Here is a 23,876-nt window from a genome sequence, read left to right as displayed (position 1 = left end):
GTCAATCCAGCCTCTTTCCTCAGTGGAAACACAGGAGAACCAGTGCATCGAGACTGTCTGGAGACCATCGAGGCAACATATTCGAGCCGCTCGGACCTGAGAGACAGTCCTATAGAAAACACGGAAAACTGGTTCACGGATGGAAGCAGCTATGTCCTAAGCGGTAAAAGACATGCCGGATATACCATTACCACCAGCCAGGAAGTAACAGAGTCAGGGCCCTTGCCCATGAATACCTCTGCGCAGAAGGCAGAAATAATTGCTCTGACCCGTGCCTTGGAATTGGCCCGAGGCAAAGCTGTAAATATCTATACAGACTCGAAATATGCCTTTGGAGTCGTGCATGCACATGGAGCAATTTGGAGGGAGAGAGAATTACTGAATTCACAAGGCAAAAACATCAAGCATGCGGAGGAGATCCTGAAGCTGTTGGAGGCAGTCTAACTCCCTGAGAAAGTGGCAATCATGCACATGAAGGCGCATCAGAAAGTGAACTCGGAGTTGGAAAGAGGAAACGAGCTGGCGGACAGAGAGGCAAAACAGGTAGCCAAAACAAAGGTAAAAACAGAAGGGGCTTTGGTCCCTGACGGACGAATCTCCCTAGAAGGTAAGCCAGAATATACCAAGGAGGATCAGAAGCTAATCACAGATCTAGAAGGGTCATATAATAAAGAGGGGCGGGCTCTCACCCCACAAGGGAAACTAATCATTCCCTCCTATCTAACATGGTCTCTGATAAGGGAAGAACATAGGAAGAGGCATTGAGGGGCAGAGGCCCTATATAAACACCTAATTAGAGAGATGGTAGCTAGAAATTTATACGCCACTGTGAGACAAGTGACTCAACAGTGCGATCTTTGCCTCCAGACTAATCCCAAGAATACCCCCAAACCGGAAATGGGCCAAATTGGGAAAGGCAACGGGCCTGGGCAACAATGGCAGATTGATTTTTCGGAACTCCCGAGAAAAGAGGGGTATTGATATTTATTGGTATTAACTGATACCTTTTCAGGTTGGCCAGAAGCATTTCCTACCAGGACAGCCAAGGCTCGGGAGGTAACCAGAACATTAATACAAGAAATAATACCACGCTTTGGGGTTCCAGCAACCATATCTTCTGATAGAGGACCACATTTCATTTCAAAAATAGTACAACAAATTAGCCGCCATTTGGGTGTAGATTGGCAGCTTCATACCCCATATCGCCCTCAGTCAAGTGGCCAAATAGAAAAAATGAACCACTTAATTAAACAGCAAATTGTGAAATTGGGACAGGCAACTAACTTGGCCTGGCCTCAGTCTCTTCCTTTGGCTCTCTTGCGCATATGAACCAGGCCAAGAGCAAAAGAGGGGCTGAGCCCTTTTGAAATTTTGTATGGACGACCCTATGGAATACAGAAGGGGATGTCCACACAAGCGGGGGATGAAATCATGACCTCCTACCTGGTGGCATTAGGCAAACAACTCAGCAAAATTGAGAAACACGTGGTTGGGACTCGAAGTAGGGGTTTGGATAGGCCTGTACATAACATACAACCTGGAGACTCTGTATATGTTAAGTCTCTTGCAGAGAAAACCCTGGAGCCACAGTGGGAGGGACCGTTTCAAGGGCTCCTTACTTCTTTTACTGCAATCAAGATTAAAGAACAGAACGCCTGGGTCCATCACTCCAGAGTGAAGAAATCTTGCAAAACCCCATGGAGGGTAAAACAGGTGCAACCTGGAAATTATATTTTTCATGTTCTTAACTCCAGAATATGGATGGGATGACAACTTGTTCATACAGTTTACCCATAACGTAACAAATACATTAAATCTGTCTAATTGCTGGGTGTGCACTGCTCTCCCCAGAAATGATGGAGGCGAAACGAAGTTCCCTTTCTTTGGGATACCGGTGTCTTATGATAATTGGAGCTGGCCATATGATAATTTAGTTACATCCTCCTTGCCTACGGGAGAAAGTATAACCTGGAGAGTGGGAGGGTCTTGTGCAGATGGTCAACAAGAGGTTAAGCTCCCTACTGGAGAATCTATATGTTGGGGTTATGAATCCCCATTGCCGAAAAAAAACCGTAACAGACTTAAAATATTCTTGCGGACCTCATGTTGCCCACCCTGTAAAATTTGACTTACAAGTTCTAGGAAAACCGATTTTTATAGAACGATTAAATAAAACTGCTCCAAAGGTTGGAAACTTTAATTTTAATCTGAGCACTATTAATGGAACTAAGTGTACTCGACAAAGCGATAACTCTTCAGAGTGTCCTCTCACAATTAGAACAGGACTGCAGCTTAATTACACATATGACTGTGTACCCGATGGATTATGGTGGTTATGTGGAGACGGTCAGGCCAGGAAGTTCCTACCTCATTATTGGGATGGAACTTGTACTTTAGGATATGTAATTCCCCAAGAGTCCATATTCAATCACTCTTATCCACCTCCAGGAATAATTAGAACTCACTGGAGAAAAACACGTCGTGTTCCATCGAATCCCCTCGTAGAAAAGCCTTCAAGCTTTCACAGTTTTGTAAGATGGCTATTCCCCCCACTTGGCGTTAATGAATTAAAAAAGGCCATAGTAAATATCTCGGCCACAATAGAAAAGCTCGAAAACCTGACGATGGATGCCCTTTAGGGACTCCAGACAGAAGTATCATCCTTAAGCAAGGTAATATTACAAAACCGCATGGCCCTGGACCTTCTGACCGCGAAAGATGGGGGAGTGTGCATACTAATAAATCAAACCTGCTGTTCCTATATAGACCAGGAGAAACGAGTTGAGACAGACTTAGAAGCTATCTGGGAGCAGACTAGAATTCTTCACGAAGTGACTAAAGATGATACTTCGTGGGAGTTCTCTGAGTTATGGAACAAGTTAACATCTTGGTTGCCAAATTTATCATGGTTAAGGCAATTGTTTGTTGTGACAATTATGATTATAACGCTGGCTCTAGTATTGTGTGTGACAATTCGGTGCGCTTTATGGTGTTGTCAGAACACGGGTGATTCTTACAGTAAGTGGAAGAAAAATCAATTACGGAGGAAGCTAGAATCCAATAAATACTTTGAAAAGATGTTAGATAAGGAACAGCTATATTAAAAACAGAGTATTAAATTAGGGGCAGTAAAAGAATTTACTGATTTTCTAGAAAAGGGGGAGAATGAGACGGGGAACTGGGAACTGTGAATTGCGTTTCTACTGACTAGCTTGCAATTGTATAGCACGAAGGGGTTAACCGAACGGAATTTGTGGTGTGAGGGCTTACACAAATCAAGCGAAGCAAGAAGCTCCATGGACCTTGTCAAGGATGACTCCTGATAACAACTAAAAGTCTCTCTCAAGAGACCGGCTGAAACCAACCTTGCAATTTGGACAAGAATCAAGGAGTAACTGAGTCTGCGCAAGAACAAGAGGTTACTTGCGGTGATGAAGAAGAGCCATCAGCCTTCATCTTTATGACCCCCCACGACCACCACCAGGAGGTGCTGCGCAAGCGCAGGGAGGAGGAGTTATGGAAATAATTCCTTGAGATTAATTTTAATACGACGCGGGGACAGGTTATGAATATGTATAGGCATGTTTTGTAATCTTATGAATATGTAATCACTACACTGTATAAAACTAAAACAAAGTAGCAACGTAGCACGCACGATTTTGGTGGGATGACCCCCGTGCTGCCCAGCGCTGAATAAACATACCTACTTTACAATTTTCCCAGTTGTGGAGTCTGATTTTCCGCACGTCACGTTGAGGATGAGGAGGGCAAGGGAAGTGTTTGACAGTGTCAGGATGGCCGAGTGGTCTAAGGCGCCAGACTCAAGGCTCTGCTTTCCCTGCCCCGGGGTTTTCTGGTCTCCGAATGGAGGCGTGGGTTCAAATCCCACTTCTGACACACCTTTTCCTTCGAAAAACCTTAATTTTTTTAGAATTGTTTTTAAAGAATTGCCCCCATCATCCCCACACCTGAGTTAAGGAAACGCCGATTCTTCTCCTCCCCGCAAAAAACCCCAACCCAAAGTTGCTCCTGTGACCGTCTCTACCGTTCGCCGCTTGCAAAGTGCAGCCACGCGTGGAGAAAAAGCACGGGAAGCGGAGGGGGAAGGGAGGGGAAGCGGGCTGGACGCTGCCCCGCGGGTCCCTCGGTTGTGGGGAGAGGCGGGGGCAGTGCAGACGCCCCCTCCGTGGGGGTCCCGTGGAGCGGACACATGTGGGGCTGCGGCAGTACCGTGTTATCACCGCTTCCCTGGTGCTCTACTGGTTAGGATTCGGCGTGCTCACCGCCGCGCTGCGGCTTCGATTCCTGGTCAGGGAAACTCGTGGGGGTTTTTTCCCCCCCTTCAATAAAATAATTTCTTTTCCCCTGCTGATGATACTGGCAATAGGCTTTTTCGCAGCAAATGCAACCCTCGAAGCAGACACAGCAACCACCACCATTGTTCTAAAAGCCAGCTGGCACCCTTGCTGCACAGCACGTGGCTGGGCTGATCTTGCTTCTTTTTAAGAATCACTGCTTGAATTGTCATGGCCAATAACGAGGAATACGTTTAACAGAACTGGGATATCACCACCACTATCCTAGGGCAATTTCGACTAGTGGGACTTTTTCCCCTGCTTGCAGCAACTCCCATCATCTGCTGGTGATTTAAATACATATATTCAAGTATATATAACCACCTACTTGCAGCAAGAAGGGCATGAAAGCCCTTATTTCTCTAAGGTAAACCACCTACAGATCCTCACTAACGAAACACCGAGCCACAGCCCAACCCCTCATCATCCTTTCCTGCAAAAGAAACCCCTGACACCACCAAAGGCTGCTGCATTTGGGCTTTATTGCAACACCATGTTATTTCATTTGACAGACTCCCCAACTCCACGTGGTGCGTTGCTCAGGTCTTCCCAGCCTGGTGGTTATGCTGGTCTTTTCAGCAGCCGGGGTGTGTTGGTGTTTTAATTCCTCTCCCTTGGGCTTTAGGTCTTGCTCGGCACCCATCCAAAGCTCAAGGGAAGGAAGACGTTTCGCTAGTGTCTGTTTCTGAAGAGCACGGTGGGCATCTGCTTCCACCTCCTCTTCGGCATCACGTGCTGCAGGGCAGCTTGCACGTGCGTGGGGCTGATGAGGGGATCACGGCTCTTCCTCCGCAGCCGCTCGGCCTCGCTCAGCACCTGCTGGTAGATGTTCTCCACGAAGCTGATCATGAGCCCCTTTGCCCGGTGCGAGAGGAACCGGCTGTCACGCTTGATCTGGTTGAGCATCTTGGCATTGACGGAGCGGAAGGAGCGTTTCAAAGCCCTTTTCCTCTGCTTTGCCACATGTTGACGCTTTGCCTGCCCCCGATGCTTCCTCTGCTTGGCTGGAGATCTCCTGCCACGACTTTTCTGCCTCCTTCCATGCTGGGATCTCCTTTCCTTCTGGGATCTTCTTCCCTGCTGGGTCCTCCTCTTTCGTTCCCTAGCAGATGCCATGGCTCAGCTTTGTAGGGTTGTGAGGGTCACTCGAGGGGTTTTTAGAAGTGAGAGGACAAACATCCCCGCCTCCCCACTTTATGCAAGTGAGCATGCAAATGAGGGGCAGCTCTGAGCCCTACTATTGGCCAAAGGAACAATGCCCCCTCCCCACTTCATAATGGATAGAATCCTGACCGGTGCTGGTCACTGAGGTCCCTCTGGGCCAGGTCAACCAGGCATGATGAGTGCCCGCAAGGTTTGAAGACCTCCAGGACCCCTCACCTCTCTGGGATGCTGTCACGTGAAAGGGTACAAGTCTGATACGTGGCTGAGGGAGGCCCTCCCGTTGAGTCACGAGGTTCAGAAAGGACCCCCTTGCTTTCTAAACTCCTTCTCAGAGAGGAGCCTAGGTGCGGCTAGGTCCAGTCTTAGGTCAACGGTTTATGTCTAAAGGGTTATGTGTGTAGCCACTTATCAGAGTGTATTGGGTCTGGCTGAGATGGAGTTAATTCTCCCCACAGCAGCCCTCATGGTGCTGTGCTGTGTAGTGGTAGCTAGCAAACTGTTGATAACACACCAGTGTTTTGGCTACTACTGAGCAGTGCCAGCACACCTCAAGGCTGTCTCTACAACATTTCTTTTTCCCCAGCAGCAGGCTGGGGGTTGGCAAGATCTTGGGAGGGGACACAGTCAGGACAGCTGACCCAAACTGACCAAAGGGATATTCCATACCATATGACGTCTGCTCAGCAATAAGAAACTGAGAATAGGGGGAGGAACAGGGCGGGGGCATTCGTTGGTTTTGGTTTTTTTACAATGTTTGTCTTCCAGAGTAAGGGGCACGTATACTGAAGCCCTACTTCCCGGGAAGTGGCCGGACATCGCCTGCTGATGGGAAGTAGAGAATAATCTTTGCTTTTTGCTTTGCTTCCGTGCGCGGCTTTTTGCTTTAGCTACATTAAACTGCCTTTATCTCGACCCACAAGTTTGGGATTGTTTTTCTCCATCTTCCTTTCTCCCCTCCCTGCCTTGCTGAGGAGGCGAGTGATAGAGCGGCTCTGGTGGGCACCTGGCCCCCAGCCAGGGTCAACCCACCACACAGAGTCAACGTTTGCCTGTCAGAGCCCCACTAAGGACTTTCACTGAAACAGTTGCGCAAAGTTGAAAAGAGAAATAGGTAATTTATTGAAGCGACAGATATAAAAGTTTGGAATTGCCATTGATAAATGCACTAACTGCAACAATTTTGAGCTCAAGTTAATAGTTCAGCGCTTTTGTTAATGATAGTTTTCCCGGGGTAACATCCGACATAATTGGAGGCGCAAGTCTTACCAAAGAGGCGTCCCTGCTTGGGGAGGAGAGAGGTCCAGGCCCGTCGACCCGTCCGGATAGTTGGAGTTCTCGTCCTCAGAAAAGAGGATTCTAAATGCCAGATTTATACTTTTGGCGAGGTGGGACTAAGTCAGGTATTGTGTGTCGATTGGCCCTTAACAAGGCTTGTTGTGCAGTTGATCGGGGCTGGGGGGGGGAAGTGGCAGAGAACAAAGGCATTCAGTACAGAGGAGCGGTGGTCTGTTTAGTTTTACCAAAGTAACGTCAAGCTGTGAAGGCTCCCCCTCACGCCAGGCGTCACTTAGTTGATTGAGGAGTAGACCCGTGAGGCGCTGCATCTTGTTAAGATGAACAAATTGCTCATCTCCTGCTCCTGTTCAGGTCCAGTGCTTACCAGTGCAAGATAAGCAAGTTGCTCAATCCCTGCTCTCGCCCAAGCTGGACTCCCCCAGGGCCCCTTCTGCTGCGTCATAATGGCCCTGTATTCGGCACCAACAAGCCTGGACAAGTCCAGCATCCGACAGATGCTCACCCTCCAGTGGAAATCTTCCACCCCGAGTCAAAACTAGCATTTACGTCTCAGAGTGTTGCCCCAATCTCAAAAGTTTTGTCTCACAGTTGCACAATCAAGCCAAGTACGTGCAACACATGTCTTGGGAGTCTTCTGCCTGAGAAAATCCTGACAAGAAAATCCTTTGAAAGAACATCTTTCCTCAGCAGAAACTGCCTGCACACCTTAGACCTGCGTCTGTCAGCTTGGAGATTCATTAAGGCTAATTACTTTATTAACAAATCCACCCAGAAACACCCTGGGTTTTTCCCTCCCCATGCTTTACATACATAGCTCATTTTCTTATCCATATGTAAATGGTCACTCATACACACACCTCCCATATTTCTTTCAAGTTCCTCAATGCGCTGTCAAGAACACAGCTGATGTCCCACACCAATGTCTACCTGCTCCAGTTCTGGAGAACCAAACCCTGACTTTTCTCCTCCCTTCAGTAAGAAAAAACAACATTAAAATCAGAAGACAATTATTTGGAAGCAAATCATTGTCCTTTCTTCCTCCATCCCACGCCCACTGATTCAGTTTGGTTTTCATCCCTCCTGCTGTCCTCCAAGCCTCATGTCGTAATTGATTTCAGGTGGAAACTTGGTTTCCAGTAGTCTTCAGGGAAGCAGCAGACAGGAGCAGGAACATGGGAGGAACTTCTTCTGCAATTGGTGTCATGCATTATTTATATGCAGACAATAAACCCTGTCATTTGAGGTTGATCCTAAAGCAACTTGTTAGGACACGCATTAATCTAGCTCTTATCAAAACAAAATGAATCAAAACTGCCCTCCAGAATCTCCAGCTGTCCTGGGAACATGTGTACATACTGATTTCATCATGTAATCCCCAAATACCCCAAGAATATCATTGCTTCATATGAAAGCACAATATGTGGATCTTCAGTGTAGACACCCACACGTATCAAGAATACAACCTGGCAATCACAAGCCAGTAAAAAAAAAAAATAAAATCAGACACCTTTTTTTTTTTCCCCCCAGAAAAATATTGCCTTTGCCTTTTCCAGATGTTAAACCTGAACCAAAGTGGTGGGTTTTCTTAAATAGAAAATCCTTCAGTTTTACTTAGAACGAAAGTTTCCACAGACATTTGTCACCCAGTTTTAATGAGGACAAAGGGGAATTTGTGGACACCACGATGAAATCTGGTCAACTGAATGCAAAGAATCAGTTCCTAATTTTGCCTTGATACAGGCAGAGATAGGTCCTGGAATTAAAAACGTCACCATTTTGGAAGAGACTGACCCTACCAATGGCACAGCCAAGGTGATACTAAAAGCACAATGAACCTCCTTGGCCACCTCAGCAGCACTACTGGGAATATGGTTTTGGGGAAGATTAGATTGCCCCAGGACTGGGCTACCTACAGAATCAGGCAGAGGAAATGGCAGCACAAAATCTCCACCGTGCTATAGAAACACACCTACACTCCATCAATGAGCACATTGCTGGGTAAGACCCACATCTCGGCTTTTTCCAAGAAGACCCATTGCACATAACGCCACAAAAGTCCACCAGAACCAAGAGATCCCACAGATACAAATCTATTCAGTGGTTCCTACTGGGCTGCAACAATTAACCCTTGTTCATCGGTGGCTTAAGCAATTTGGAAGCACCATTCCCCTAAGACCAGGGTAACCCAAAGGGATCTTAATTCGTAACTTCCTGAGAGCATGAGTTCATGGAAGGGGTAACGCAGGGGCTGTCCCTGCAATGCTCACAGTCTTGACCTTCCCATGGTTCTGCAATCCCCTCTTCTGGGGTGTTATTTAAAACAGTAGACCAATGTTGCATCATGAGTGGGCACCACCACCTGATCTTCCCAAGCCCCACGTCCCTTGCCGTGATTCTCCAAAACTCTACTCAAACTTTGGGAGTTGAACTCAATGGTCCTTGGGTTTCCTTGAGATATTTTATGATTAAACTTACTAAAACCCCACAATATTGTGGATACTTGAACAGGATAGACCGTGGTGATGAGGAGACTTGAGCTGTTGCGATCAAAGAACTAGAGGAAGTGGTACTGAAAGAGGACAGAAAAATAAAAATAATACCACCAAAGCAGCACTGTGCTCTCAACCTTACTGTCTGGATGGCCAGGGAAGACGTCCAGACATTTAAAGACCAAACTTTTAATAACACAAAGGAATAAGTTTGCTTCTGCTTTGATGCACGTAGCTCTGGGTTCCAATGCAAGGAGAACTGAAAACATTGCAGAAAAAAAAAAGAGGATTTCAATAAGAAAATAGTACTAAGAAAAGCCAATCACTACTGATGCTTGCAAAACCAATTCCAGCAAAACACTTTGCGGGGAAGCCCCTTCCATGAGACTGGCATCTGACTTGGTGCTGATATATCACCGCTCAGGGTCCAGAAGTCTGGGAAGAACCAACTTTGAGTTTCATTTCCTCAATCAAATCAGCAAATGGTCTGATTGACTGAAAAAGACAGTCTTTAGGCATAAGGCAAAGACAGAAGGTACAAGAAAGTTTGGAGGGAAAGGGTGGTGTGTGGTGGGTTTATTCTTATTGTTTTTCAGGAGCAGACCAGCCAAGATGCCGACACAGAGTTAGGCATGTCTATAGGGTGGGTAAGATGTGGTGAACCAGCCAAGGGATGGTTCCGCAGGTTGGTTTGTGGTGCTTTGGTAGATCAAAGATCTTCATTCTGGAAAAAAATGCTGGTATCACCCAGTTTTTGCCATTTCAGTGAAGGCATCTGAGGTCTGAGTTCCCTCTATAGTAACAAAGACAGGATAAAATCAAAATTGTGCAACTCTTAACATGAGTTAAGAGTTAACAGAGATGACCTGTTACCTGGAAATGCCCATTTTCATCACCAGAAAGGATATTTTGGATGCTAGCTCAGAGGTCTCCCTGGGATGCAGAACAAATCCCATGATACTTAGATAATTTAAATGGATACACCTTTGTGCAGTACAAGGAAAAGCCAAACCTGATATTTCACTGCTGGGAAGTTCTCTGCCCTTCACAAGAAGGGTGCGGTCACCCTTACCGTATTCTAACAATCATAACACTTCCTAAAATGTGCCATAGACTGATGGCTGACGTCCAAAACTGGCAACACCAGTGAGTAAAGAAAGAAAAAAAACCCACCCAAATTGCTGAGGGGTGCTGACTACATACTCAATTGCCGCTTCCCTTTCTTATGACAAATTACACTTTGCTCTCTTCTGGGGTGTACTGATTGGTAGAATTTTTTTGAACCACCACAGCTGGGTTGCCTTTTTTTTTTTTTTTTTTAAGCAGGGTATAAAATGAAAGCAAATCTCAGCAGAAGACTTGTCTTCCTACTGGAACAATGACTAGGATTGGTGAGTGACTCTCCCCTTACCTGTTTTTTTCAGTTTTCTCTCATCTTCAGTGCCTGGCTTTGTTTTTTTCCATCTGGTGGAACATCTGCCTTATGTCATCTTCTGACAGCATAACCGCAGACCTCCGTTTCTTCAGCTAGGGTATTTCACGATCACCTGGAGCTCAACTTTGCAGCACTGTGGGCAGTGGGAGACCTCCCTTCCAAGTGTAGGGAGTGGGATATTCCTAGTTATGCAGGGAGAGATGGAAACACAGGCACAAGCTCAGAGTCTCCAGAGACCTTCCTGGAGGACGCCACCTTGCATCAGGTTTGGGGTTTCTCCACGTCTAGCCACAACACAAGAAGGTCTGATGGAAGATGGAGATCCATCAGATGTTTCCAAGAGCTGATCTCAATGCATTTTCTCTCCTCCCATGGAGAGCCCAATCTCCAGAAAGGATCTCTTTTGTCGTCCCCATTATCCATGAGCCTTTGAGATTGCCACACTGGGTGAGATGAGGGCAGCAAGACTGGCTGCTGGCTGTACACCACTATGAACACCTGGAGAACAGGTGAGAAGTGTTCATGATGATGATGATCCTGATGATATCCTAAGCATGGAGGCAGCATCCTCATGACAGCGCTCAGCATGATGGCTGGAGAACCAGCCTCCTTCTCCCCTCTCCCTTCTGCGCCTCTTCCAGGCTTGCGGGTGTCTCCCTCTTTTCCTTCTGGAAGTTCTGCTGCGGGAGAGGAGGGGAAGAGGAGCAGCCGTCAGGGCACCGGCACACTCCCACGAGCGCACTGCCCTCCGCCTTATCCCCTCCCGGCTCCCTTTGGGCACTGCCTTTGCCCTGGCGTCCCCTCTCCTTCCCAGCCCTGCAGGCACTGCGGGCAGACAGAGGGACCCCCAGGCCCAACGCTGGACACGGTCCACGCCTGGACGTGGTCCCGAGCGCCTGGCTCTTGCTGGCCCTGCTCGAGCAGGGGCCAGGGCACGAGACAAGATGATCTCCAGAGGTCTCGCAGCCCCAGCCCCCGGGGACACGGGCAACGCTCCACACCTACCAGACACCGCAGCAGCTGCGTGCGCCTTACCGACCACGCAAAACACTGCGCCAGTTGCTCCCAGAGCATGCGGAGGCCTTGCTTCACGGCTTCTAGCTGCATGGCTGGACCTGCGCGGGGGGAGCCACGGTCACGGTCACGGTCAGGGCTGCCCAGGGCTGGCACGGGAGCCTCCCCCCAGAGAGGAGCACCTGTCAGCCACCTGTAGTCACGCGCCTGCAGCCCCCGCAGCCAGCGGTGCTGTGCGCGCACACGCACTAGTTCTGTGCCCGGCTGGGCCTGCGCCAGCCGGGGGGGGCTGGGCACGTGGCAGGAGGGGGTGGGTGGGGGGCACCCGGGACCGGTCCCCCCCCGCCCCCCCCCATAAGCCCCAGCAGCACACATGCGTCCTCCCCACCCGGCCCTGCCCCGGCCCAGGCAGCTGCCTTCCCCCCCGCCGCTGGCCGACACGCGCAGACCCCCGGCCGAGGCCTGCGGGGACCGTGGGCATCCTCTGCCCTCACCTCCTCTTTTGAGATTGTTCAGCATGGAGAAGAGAAGGCTCCGGGGAGACCTAATTGTGGCCTTCAAGTACCTGAAGGGGCCTACAGGAAAGATGGGGAGGGACTGTTTCTCAGGGAGTGTGCTGACACGAGAATGGGGAATGGGCTTAAGCTGACGGAGGGGAGATGGAGATGAGATGTGCGGCAGAAATCCTTCCCTGTGAGGGTGGTGAGGCCCTGGAACAGGTTGCCCAGAGAAGCTGTGGCTGCCCCTGGCTCCCTGGCAGTGTTCAAGGCCAGGTTGGAGGGGGCTTTGGGCAAGCTGGGCTAGCGGAGGGTGTCCCTGCCCATGGCAGGCGGGGTTGGAACTGGATGGGCTGTGAGGTCCCTTCCAACCCAAACCATTCTATTATTCTATGATTCTATGGCGTCATGCTCAGCATAGAAGGGCGCTAGTCGGGGAGGGGCGACACGGCTCCAGGCCATGCAGACACCCTGCTTGCAGAGTCTTGCTGGGTAAAAAACTGGCTGGAAGGCCGAGCCCAGAGAGCTGTGGTGAACGGAGTTAAATGCAGCTGGCGGCCGGTCACAAGCGGTGTTCCCCAGGGCTCCGTCTTGGGGCCAGTCTTATTTAATAAGGTTAAATGGGTTGACAGGTGGGCTTGATGATCTTAGAGGTCTTTTCTAACCTGAAAGATTCTATGATTCTCTGAGTGCCAGGAGGAAGGCGGTCTGTGCCGTGCTCAGAGAGCCGCGGCTGCCGCAGGCGGGGGGACACCAGGAGGAAGGGGTGGGGGCACGCGGGGGCAGGCAGGCAGGCAGTGACCGCCGTGCTTCAGGCCTGGCCCCTCGAGCGGCTGCGTGCAGCGGCGCCGCATTCCGGAGTTGGCAGGCTGCGTCGCTCCAGCCTCCATGCGGCAGGGCCTTTCCCCTCGGCAGCCAAAGCGTGGGGCTGTGGGGAGGGAGAAGGGCAGGGCCTGTGGGCCTGTGGGGAGCTGTGGGGAGCTGTGGGGAGCTGTGGGGAGGAGGGAGGGGGCTTGGAGGGTCTGTGGGTCTGTGGGGGACAGAGTTTGCTGGCCTCAGTGTAAATGAGTTCCCGGCTGCTGGAGCCCGAGCAGTCTCAGCCACGCTTACAGGGTGGCCTGCACATTGCTAAAGGGCTGCCGAAAAGGGGGAGTAAAACCCCAACCATGGCCTGAGGAGACCGGGGGTTCCACCTTCTTATCAAAAAATATTATTATTATTATTATTACTATTACTATTATTATTACTAATATTATTAGTTGTTGGGGAAAATATTTTCCATCCAGTCACTTTTCCTTAAATCCCACAAAGCTCCTTCCTTTCTCCAGGTTCCTATGAGCCATGTTATGTACCTTGTTTTATACTAACCATACCTCCTGCTTCGAGGAGTTACACACGTAAATCTTCTATAGTCAAATGGGACATTTAATGAACATCTCCTGTGTGATACAATTCCTTTACAGGATGACGTTTGATTAACACATTTGTGGCTCATAGGAATAGCACAGCCAAGCTCCCTGTTAATTCACATAAGGTGGTTGGTTTTGAACACTAATTTCTTTGTCTTTTGATTTCACAAGTTGTGACTGTTTCTTGCACTGCTTCTCATAAGCACCCCTAAATGGATGGTTTGGTACATGATTTGCGCAGTTTTAGGCTTGCGGCACCCTTAGCTACTTATAGTCATGCCGTTAGGTGATTGAGGGTGGTTTTTGTAGTAAGGATTTCTGGCACTTCACACCCCTCAGTGTCTTCAAAACCTTTTTTGTTTTAGCTTCTAAGTAATTTTGTTATTCCGGGTGGTGGTACAAATGTCAGATACGGCAGCGTCGGTAGCATCACTAACACAAGGTGCTTCTTGCATGTAGCCCAAAATCATCAGATTCGTATTTTGTTGCATAAAACACCTTTGCAAAGTTGGGAGTTCAAAAAGATCCTGTCATCTTGTGCTCTCTTCTTAGGTGATTGTCAAATGCAAGAAAATAGGCGCTAAACCTTGTTTTCCCTTTTAGTTTGATTTAACCTGTGCAGGACTGTGAAGCACTAGATTGTCCATCTTCTCTTAGAGACTGCTCCGTGTGACTGCTGCCTGGGATTTTGTTTTGCTCACTCCTGTTCTCAGCTTGGAAGAAACACCCCTGAGGTCTCACTCACCCCCGGTTTCAGCTTCCTGGAGCACTTGCCCATCTGTTTTGGCTTTGTGTGGGAAGAGTTTGGAATTGGGGGGGGTGGCCCCCAAGTCCAACAGAGCCAACGCCAGCCGGCTGCAAGACGGACCCGCTGCTGGCCAAGGACGAGCACATCAGTGACAGTGGTAGCGCTTCTGGGATAACAGAGTTAAGAAGGGAAAGAAAAAAAAGAAGCGGCAGCTTTTGCAGCCAGATTAAGATGTGAGAAACTCTGCAGACACCCAGGTCAGTGCAGAAGGAGGGGCAGGAGGTGCTGCAGGCGCAGGAGTAGAGATTCCCCTGCAGCCCGTGGTGAAGACCATGGTGAGGCAGGCTGTCCCCCTGCAGCCCATGGAGGAAGGATGATGGTGGAGCAGAGATTCCACCTGCAGCCCCTGGAGGACCCCACTCTGGAGCAGGTGGAGACACCTGAAGGAGGCTGTGACCCCGTGGGAAGCCCACGCTGGAGCAGACTCCTGGCAGGACCTGTGGCCCCATGGAGAGAGGAGCCCACGCCAGAGCAGGTTTGCTGGCAGGACTTGGGACCCCGTGGGGGACCCACGCTGGAGCAGTTGGTGAAGAACTGCAGCCCGTGGGAAGGACTCACGTTGGAGAAGTTGGTGGAGGACTGTCTGCCGTGGGAGGGACCCCACGCTGGAGCAGGGAGGAGTGTGAGGAGTCTTCCCCTGAGGAGGAAGGAGCAGCAGAGACAAGGGGTGATGACCTGACCACAGCCCCCATTCCCCGTCCCCCTGTGCTGCTGGGGGGGTGTAGGTAGAATTGGGGAGTGTAGTTGAGCCCGGGAAGAAGGGAGGGCTGGGGGGAGGTGTTTGAAGATTTGGGTTTATTTCTCATTGCTCTACTCTCTTTTGCTTGGTAATAAATTAGATGACTTTTTTCCTCTAAGTTGAGTCTGTTTTGCCCATGATGGTAATTGGTGAGTGATCTCTCCCTGTCCTTCTCTCGACCCACCAGCCTTTCGTTACCCTTTTCTGCCCTGTCTAGTACAGGAGGGGGAGTGATGGAGCAGCTCTGGGGGGCACCTGGCCTCCAGCCAGGGTGAACCCACCACAGCCGGACACCGCTTGTGCCCAGTGTCCCTTATGGCGGCATCTCTGTCACCAGGCATCGCATGTGCCTGGCCCTGCCTGCGCCTGGTGTCCCTCGTGCCTGACATTGCTTGTGCCCGCCATCGCTTGTGCCCAGTGTCCCTTGTGCCTGGCATCACTTGTGCCCAATGCACGTGTCACCGCTCCTACCCGGCCCCGCTCGTGCCACGGGGGGGGTGTGGGGGGTGTGGGGGTTGGGGGGTGTGTCCCCTCAGTGGGACACCACAGGTTCCCCTGTACAAAACCACCCCGTTGCCACGCAGCATCTTTATTGTTGGCACCGCAGTGTCACCCCAAGGTGACGGTGACACGGGGGGGCCATTGGGGCCGGGAGGTCACGGTCCTGGGGGTCCTCAGATGCTGCCTGGGGAGCAGACGGGGTAGCAGAAGGGGTGACATGCCCCTTGGGGACAGGGGGCAGGGACGGGCTGGATGTGCCGGTACCTGCAGGGGAGTTGTCTCCGGGGAGGGCAGTGTAACCTGCAAGAGGGAGTAGAGGGGGTGAGGAGGCTCTGTGTCACCCCGGGCCACAGTCCCTGTAGAAGCGCCAGACGGGGCAGGTGAGGAGGACGGGCGCCTGGGCGTTGCCCGTCTTGGAGGGGATGATGCGGGCTTGGGGTGGTGCTGGAGCGGGGAGGGGGGACAGTCAGTGAGTCCCCTCCCCACCCATGAGATGTCCCCATGCGATGTCCCTGTGCAACATCCCTCTGCAATGCTCCATGCAACATCCTCGTGAAACGTTCAATGCACCATCCGCATGCAATGCTCCATGCAACACCCGCGTGCAACCCCCATGCAACATCCCCGTGCAACACCCCACCCCACCCCCTACGCCACGTCCCCGTGCAAAGCCCCTGTGCACGATGCCCCTGTGCAAAGCCCCCGTGCGCCGCAGGGCTCACTGCACCGCATCACTGTCTGGGCCCAGGAAGGTGCCTACGAGGGGGATGCGGGGGTGGGCAGGGTCCCCAGGGGTTGGATCCCCCCCACATCCTACCTGCCCCCAGCAGCTCAGCACCAGCCCCAGCACTCCCACCACCCACATGGGCCACGGTGGGGGCCCGTGCATCCGGCCTCTCCCTGCAGCGCCCGACCTTCATTCACACCACCGGCCCGCTCCCTCCTCCTCCTCCTCCTCCTCCTCCTGCTCCTCCTCAGGGCTTATCCCCAGGGATTTGGCCCCAGCACCCCACATCACCAGCGATGGGCAGCGCAGGGCTTCGCCCCGAGGGGACTGTGCCCCAGGGCTGGGCTTGGCACCGCGGGAATCCCCCCTGTCCCTTCCCAGTGGAGAAACTGAGGCACACCTCTTGGGTGTGGCTCTCTGGGCAGTGCAATCCTGCTGCACCCCAATATCAGACAGCGGAGAAGCCACCACCATGTCCTCCCTGTGGCCAGCTGCTGCCTTTGGCAGCAACCTCCACCCTTTGGCAGTGGGGAAACTGAGGCACGACTCTGGGGAATGGCTCTTTGGGGATGGGGTACGAACCAGCCCAACCCCAATATTAGGCAGCGGAGAAGTCATGGCTGCAGCCATCTCCCGGCCTTCCCCAGTGGGGAAACTGAGGCACGCTCCTCTGGGATGGCTCTTTGGGGGGCGTGATGCAGCTGAACCTCAATATCAGACAGTGGAGAAACCACCGCAGCGCGGAGTGGGAGACAGGCGAGGACAAGGGGCGCAGCCACAGATGAGGAGTTTAATTGCTGGGAGGTTGGGGCGGGGCAGGAGGGAGCTTATTCCCACCTTCCCCCTCCCCCCCCCACCATCTCCACTACTGCAACGAGCGGCGCCGGTCTCTGCACCGTCCTGTGCTCAGCCTGGGTGGGGGACACAAGAGGGGATTTGGTGACAGTTGCCTCCTCACCCCCTCCCTCATCACACCCCTCCCTCAGCGGGGGGACACCCCGGCATCCGGGCCGTACCGTGGGCTCTCCGGCGTGCCGCCAGGATCATGGCGATGCCGAGCAGCCCCAGGAGGATGCCCAGAGCCATGGCAGCACCGCACAGCGCCATCTCCAGCACCTCGGAGGGGTCGGGGGTTTGGGGCACTAAGGGGAGACACGCGGGGGGTCACTGGTGTCTCCCCAGCAGCCCCGTCCCCGTCCCCATGCTCACCCCAGTAGGCAATGACGGAGGAGTTGTCCCCTTCATGGGTGACCATGCAGGTGTAGACGTCACTAGCGCTGGGCGTCACCGGCAGGTAGGAGAATCGGACAAAGGCCAGGTTGGCCGTGGGGGTGTAGTGGGTGTGGGTGACCTCTTGGGTGACAGGGACCCCATCCAGCTGCCAACTGATCTCCACCGCTGGCGGGAAGACGTTTCCCACCAGACACACCAGCGTGTTGGGTTCACCCAACACCAGCGGTCGCACCGGGAAGACGTCGGCCACTGGGACACCTGCAGTGGGCGAGAGGGGACGGGGTGGGATAGAATCCATCAAAGGACCATTTTGGGTGGGAAGGGACCTCTGAAGGTCATCTCCTCCCTCAGCAGGGAATCTTCAACCAGCTCCTGTTGCTCACAGCCCCGTCCAGCCTGACCTGGAGTGCTTCCAGGTGTCACCGAAAGCCGGGAATCAACCTCGGAACACCAATGTAGTGTTAAAAGGCAGGCATTCTTTATTGCAGCCCTGGATGCACGGGGGATAGCTCCACCCAACGTGCATGCCAGATGATCACCAACACACAGGTTATGTAGGATCAAAACATACATATTCATCATCTTTCTCAGAAAAGGCAGTCCTATGAGAATCATTTCTCAGAATCCATTTCCATATTCTCCTCCCCGTCACGCATACTCAGTGATTGGAGTTGGTGGTCCTCAAGGGGTCTCTGATGGTCGTCAGTGGTCTCGCACCCGTGTCCGCTGGGTGTCCCTCTTCGTGCAGGCATGCGCAGTACCCTTGTTGTAGGTTCACCTGTCCATAGCAACTCCCTTAATAAGATTAAGATCTCCAAACCTATTGTTCAGTTTGGTAGGGACTGTACATGGAACGCAGCAGCAGTGTACCTTGCCATGGTCAGTTAGCTTCATTACCTATTACCTTGATTACAAACTAATTAGCTCAACCTGATTCTATAGTTTCTGTTTCACGACCCCTATCCCACAGTTACACTTCCCCGCTTTGGAAGTTTTGAAATAATAACTTTTCAATACTTCCACTCATATTTTCCTAACCTAGACACATTACAGATATTCTCAACCTTGTAACCATAGCATCTATACCCCAGTGTGTCTGCTCATGTTTCTCTTTTGCAAGTTCTAACATAACTTGTGGAGTTACTATTGCCTTATTTTCTGGTGTTACCCACCATCCTTCCATATTCTGAGATGCCTTTAAGTGCTCTGCCAATTGTTCACCTAGTTTACTGTATCTTGCTTTTAAATTTGGAATTTTCATCTGTTTTACTGGTACTAGTGCAAGGACACCTTGTTCAGCAGCCTCCTTTGCAGTTTTATCCGCCAATCGATATATTTATAGCCGTCTGACCAAATTGTTGTGCCTTGCAATGCATTATGGCCACTTCCTTCGGTTCCTGCACATCTTGTAGGAGTTGAAGAACTTCCTCCTTATGTCTTATTGGTGATCCTTGGGCTGATAACAGTCCTCTCTCTTTCCAGATAGCTCCATGAGCATGGATCACACCAAATGCATATTTGGAATCCGTCCATATGTTTACCCTTTTCCCTTCTGCCATCCATAAAGCCTGCTTTAGCGCCACCAGTTCTGCTTTCTGCGCTGATGTATTGGCAGGTACCGTCCCTGATTCCAATATCTTGGTGGCGGTGACAACAGCATACCCGGCTATTTGCCTTCCTTCTTGCACGAAACTGCTTCCATCCGCAAACAGTTCCAGATGAGGATCCTTCAAAGGTTTGTTCTTCAGGTCTGGTCTGCTGGAATAAACTTGTTCAATGGTCAGCAGGCAACCATGTTCCAATTTCTCGGTAGGATTTTCTGTTGACAGGAACATTGCCAGATTTACAGTTGCTGTGGTTTTTAATTCCACATCATCTTATTCCAATAGGACAACCTGGTCTTTCAACATTCTGCTAGGGGATAGCCAGTGACCCCCCTTTTGTTCTGAGACAGTTATTACCATATGCAGTACATATACCCCTCTCTTTTGGCCCATAGTCAATTTTCCAGCTTCCTGAATCAGCAGCACCGTTGCTGCCACAGCACGCAAACATCTCGGCCATCCTTTACTCACGGTGTCAAGTTGTTTGGAGAAGCACCCCACCGGCCGCTTCCAGGATCCCAGCCGTTGCGCCAGCACTCCAAGGGCCAGATGTTGCCTTTCGTGCACAAACAGCTCAAAAGGTCTGGTTAGATCAGGGGCCATCATTAATGCCTTTTTGAGTTCTTTAAATGATTAGTGGCATTCAGGTGTCCAAATCAAGTATCGGTCTTTGGATTCCTTCAGGGCTTCATATAGGGGTTTCACATACAGTCCATAATTTAGAATCCAGAGTCAACACCACCCAATTATTCCCAGAAAGACTCTCAGTTCCTTTGGACTGCTAGGTTCGGGGATCTGACAAATGGCTTCTTTTCTTTCGCTTCCCAATTGTCTCTGTCCTTGAGATGTCTCAAATCCCAAATAAATCACTGCTTCTTTCCCCATCTGGGCCTTGTTTCTAGAAACTCTATATCCTCCTTGGCCCAGGAAATGCAATAAACTGATGGTCATTTTAAAACATGTTTCTTTGCTTCCTGCTGCTATCAGGATGTCATCCACATACTGTAATAATATCCCTTCTCCTTGATTCTGTTTCTTCCACATTTCTAACTCTTTTGCCAATTGATTTCCAAATATTGTAGGGCTATTTTTAAATCCCTGTGGAAGCACAGTCCACGTTAGTTACGTTTTTCATCCGGTAGCAGGACTTTCCCATTCAAAAGCAAATATGCTTTGACTTTTTGTATCCAGAGGTATGCAGAAGTAGGCCTCCTTTAAATCCAGTACAGTAAACCATTTATGTTCCTCCTTCAAAGAGGTCAGGAAAGTGTATGGATTGGCCACTACTGGGTGTATATCTCGAACTATTTGATCTACGGCCCTTAAATCCTGAACTAATCAGTATTCCTTACCTCCTGATTTCCTTACTGGTAATATAGGGGTATTGTATTCTGATTCACATTCTACTAACAGCCCATATTCTAAAACTTTTATGGTTAATTCCTCTCATCCCTTTCGAGCCTCCCACTTAATAGGATACTGTTTTTGTCTTACCGGCTTGGCCCCAGGTTTTAAAGTCACCTTTGCCGGTTCTGCCAGTTTGGATCGTGCCGGAACTTCACTTGCCCATACCAAAGGGGTTACTGCATTGTCCACCTCTTCTGGAATCTGTTCCTCCTTGGAGGACTCCTGTAGCATAAACACTCTCGCCTCTATGGCTTTCAATTCTGGTATTAGTAACCTGATTTCTCCATCTTTAAAAATAATTTGTGCATCTAATTTGCTTAATAAATCTCATCCCAATAAGGGCAACGGACATTCGGGCATGTACAAAAATTGACCCGCTGTTTTCCCAGCTTCAATTTTTAACAGTTTCAAGAAAGGCTAGTTCTCTTTTCGCCCTGTCGCACCAACACCCTCTGCTGATTTATGGTTGAGTTTCGCTTTACACGTATTCAATACCGAATATGTAGCCCCCGTATCTACTAAAAACTCCGTTTCTTCATTCCCTAGCTTTAATGTAACCAGGGCCTCAGCTAGGGTTGATTCCCCCGGTCCCCTTCATGATTCATTATCCAAAGTCATCAATTTAACAGCCTGGAGTGTTGGACCTAATCTTCCAGCTTTAGGGCAGTCTCTTCTCCAATGCCCAGGTTATTGCAAGCATTTTACGTAAGTCTCTGGACTCAGCCCCTTCCAATTTTTGGAGCTTTTTCCTGATGTCTGGGGCTGATTGTCCCATAAATATAGAGGCCAATTGTATAGCTTCCTCCGGTTTTTCTGGTTCCAAATTACTGTAGTTTCTAGCAGTCACCTTCAGTCTTTCCATAAAGGCTGAAGGGGACTCATTTCATTCTTGTCTCACTTCATCAAGTTTAGACCCATTAATTGCCTTTGGCATTGCATGTCTAGCACCAAATAAAATCCACTTCTGAGATCTAGTCAGCATCCCTCTGGGTCCCGGCTGATTAGGGTCCCACTCAGGATTTGTGGATGGAAAATTCTGGTCCACTGTCCCTTGTATAATCCCATTTGCATGAGCTCCTTCCACTTGTTTTCTGGCCGTATTTAATACCATTTTCTTTTCAGTGTCTTCCAACAAAGTATCCAATATTACTTGCAAATCCTCCCAATCGGGGTTTTGGGTTCTGATCATTGTTTCTACTACTTTGGCAACCCTTTCGGGATCATCCCGATAAGTGCCCGCAGTTTCTTTCCATGCTCTTAAATCAATTATTGAGAAGGGAACTTTTACCATTACCGGACCCTCATTGCCAACTGCCTGTCGAAGAGGGGCCTGGAGGGGAGTTAATCTGTCTCCTCCCCCTCTTCCCCTTGTCCTCCCAGCAACCGGGCTGAATCCTTCTGCCTCCCCTTCTACAGGAGGGGTGGAAGCATTATTAACCTCCAGATTTTGATCCCCCTGATCATTTCCTAGCCTTCTACGAGGTGCAACCAATAATTCAACATCATCGTCTTCAAATTCACATGTAAAACACTGTTTACCAATATCACAAGCTGAGCAAACTTTTTTCAAATTTTTATCAGGTTCCTGCCCATTTAATGCCATTACCGCAGAACTAGGTGAAACCAATTCACATTGCCTTTGCCATTCCGGATGATTTCGCAGTGTGAAAAACAAATCCACATGTGCCATTTCATTCCATTTACCTTCCCTCTTACAAAATAGCACCAATCGCAAAATTGTGTTATACTGCAATGTCCCATTTTCCAGCCACTTTTCCCCATCTCTAAAGTACACAGTGGCCACCAGTGATTACAATATTCAATCTATTCTTTCCGAGTCAAAGGATCAATTCTTCCCAGATCTTTCCAATGTTCCAAAATACATCCCAGGGGTGTTTTTCGCGGGATTGGTTTCTTACTCGGAAAAGTACCCATCTCCCAGGGACTTAGTGGTTGGGATTGTGCACTATCACAAGCACTAGTCGGAGGGACCCCAACTCGCGTTGGAGCTCCCTCGGGGATTTCTCTCGGTGCGGGCCTGTCCCGCCACGGTGGTAAGAGAAATCTCAACCTTGGAGGCTTCCCCTCCCCTGTGGGCCCTGCTCCACAGGCTTTTGCCTAGCAGAGACTTTTACCTGAGACGTCTCCCTAGCCCAACTCTGCACAGCTTTCACCGCGCCTTACGAGCACCGTGCTCTTGGTGCGGGCCTGTCCTGCCACAGTGGTGAGAGCCACGGGGCTCCTTGACTAAGGCCTTCAACTTGTGCTCTTGGTGCGGGCCTGTCCTGCCACGATGGTAAGAGCAAATATTCAAAAAACTAACTATTTAAGTCAAATAAAAATGCCTTTACCTCTCCCAGGGGTCTTGCTCAAAGCTCTTCGGTCCGGGGATCGGAGGTTCTCCCGGAGAATTCCCCAGTGCCGGCTGGAGGTCCTGCAATCCCACGGATCCGTCGAGGTTCAAAAGCAGGGTCCCATCTGGGTCGCCAAAAACTGTCACCGAAATCCAGGAATCAACCTCGGAACACCAATGTAGTGTTAAAAGGCAGGCATTCTTTATTGCAGCGCTGGATGCACGGGGGATAGCTCCACCTAACGTGCATGCCAGGTGATCACCAACACACAGGTTATGTAGGATGAAAACATACATATTCCTCGTTTTTCTCAGAAAAGGCAGTCCTATGAGAATCATTTCTTAGAATCCATTTCCATATTCTCCTCCCCATCACACATGCTCAGTGATTGGAGTCAGTGGTCCTCAAGGGGCCTCTGATGGTGGTCAGTGGTCTTGCACCCATGTCCGCTGGGTGACCCTCTACTTGCGGGCATGCGCAGTACCCTTGCTGTGGGTGCACCTGTCCATAACGACTTCATAAGATTAATATCTCCAAACCTATTGTTCAGTTTGGTAGGGACTGTACATGGGACGCAGCAGCATTGTACCTTGCCATGGTCAGTTAGCTTCATTACCTATTACCTTGGTTACAAACTAATTAGCTCAACCTGATTCTATAGTTTCAGTTTCACAGCCCCTATCCTACGGTTACAAGTCCACGTGGGAACAGGACACCTCAAAGTGCCTGTGGCCATGAAGAAGTCCAGAGCAGAGCCCCTGCCCTGCTGCAGACACTCCCCACTCTCCTCTCCCCCATCCCGCAGCAGCACATGTCCCTCTCGGCCCTGCCCAAGCCCACCCTG

At 50.3% G+C, this 23,876-nt stretch overlaps 1 protein-coding gene, 1 non-coding gene and 1 pseudogene across 2 annotated transcripts; 2 read left to right on the top strand and 1 right to left on the bottom strand.

The window, feature by feature from the left end:
• The first annotated feature begins 801 nt into the window (after nt 1–801).
• LOC142599863 (uncharacterized) lies at nt 802–3,104 on the top strand (annotated as a pseudogene).
• A 684-nt stretch (nt 3,105–3,788) lies between these two features.
• On the top strand, nt 3,789–3,897 carry TRNAL-CAA (transfer RNA leucine (anticodon CAA)). The gene is made up of 2 exons: nt 3,789–3,826; nt 3,852–3,897. It is a non-coding gene; the product is annotated as a tRNA-Leu (tRNA).
• A 12,528-nt stretch (nt 3,898–16,425) lies between these two features.
• LOC142599862 (class II histocompatibility antigen, M alpha chain-like) lies at nt 16,426–17,965 on the bottom strand. Its single transcript, XM_075741620.1, has 3 exons — nt 17,644–17,965; nt 17,451–17,576; nt 16,426–16,463 (listed from the first exon to the last, which is right to left on the bottom strand). The coding sequence occupies exons 1-3, from the start codon at nt 17,963–17,965 to the stop codon at nt 16,426–16,428; spliced, it is 486 nt and encodes a 161-aa protein (XP_075597735.1).
• Between the last annotated feature and the right edge of the window lie 5,911 nt (nt 17,966–23,876).

Source organism: Balearica regulorum, unplaced genomic scaffold (assembly GCF_011004875.1).
Source record: "Balearica regulorum gibbericeps isolate bBalReg1 unplaced genomic scaffold, bBalReg1.pri scaffold_96_arrow_ctg1, whole genome shotgun sequence".
Classification (NCBI taxonomy): domain Eukaryota; kingdom Metazoa; phylum Chordata; class Aves; order Gruiformes; family Gruidae; genus Balearica; species Balearica regulorum.
Note: the sequence above shows the minus strand (reverse complement) of the source record. Positions and strands in the feature narration are given on the sequence as shown.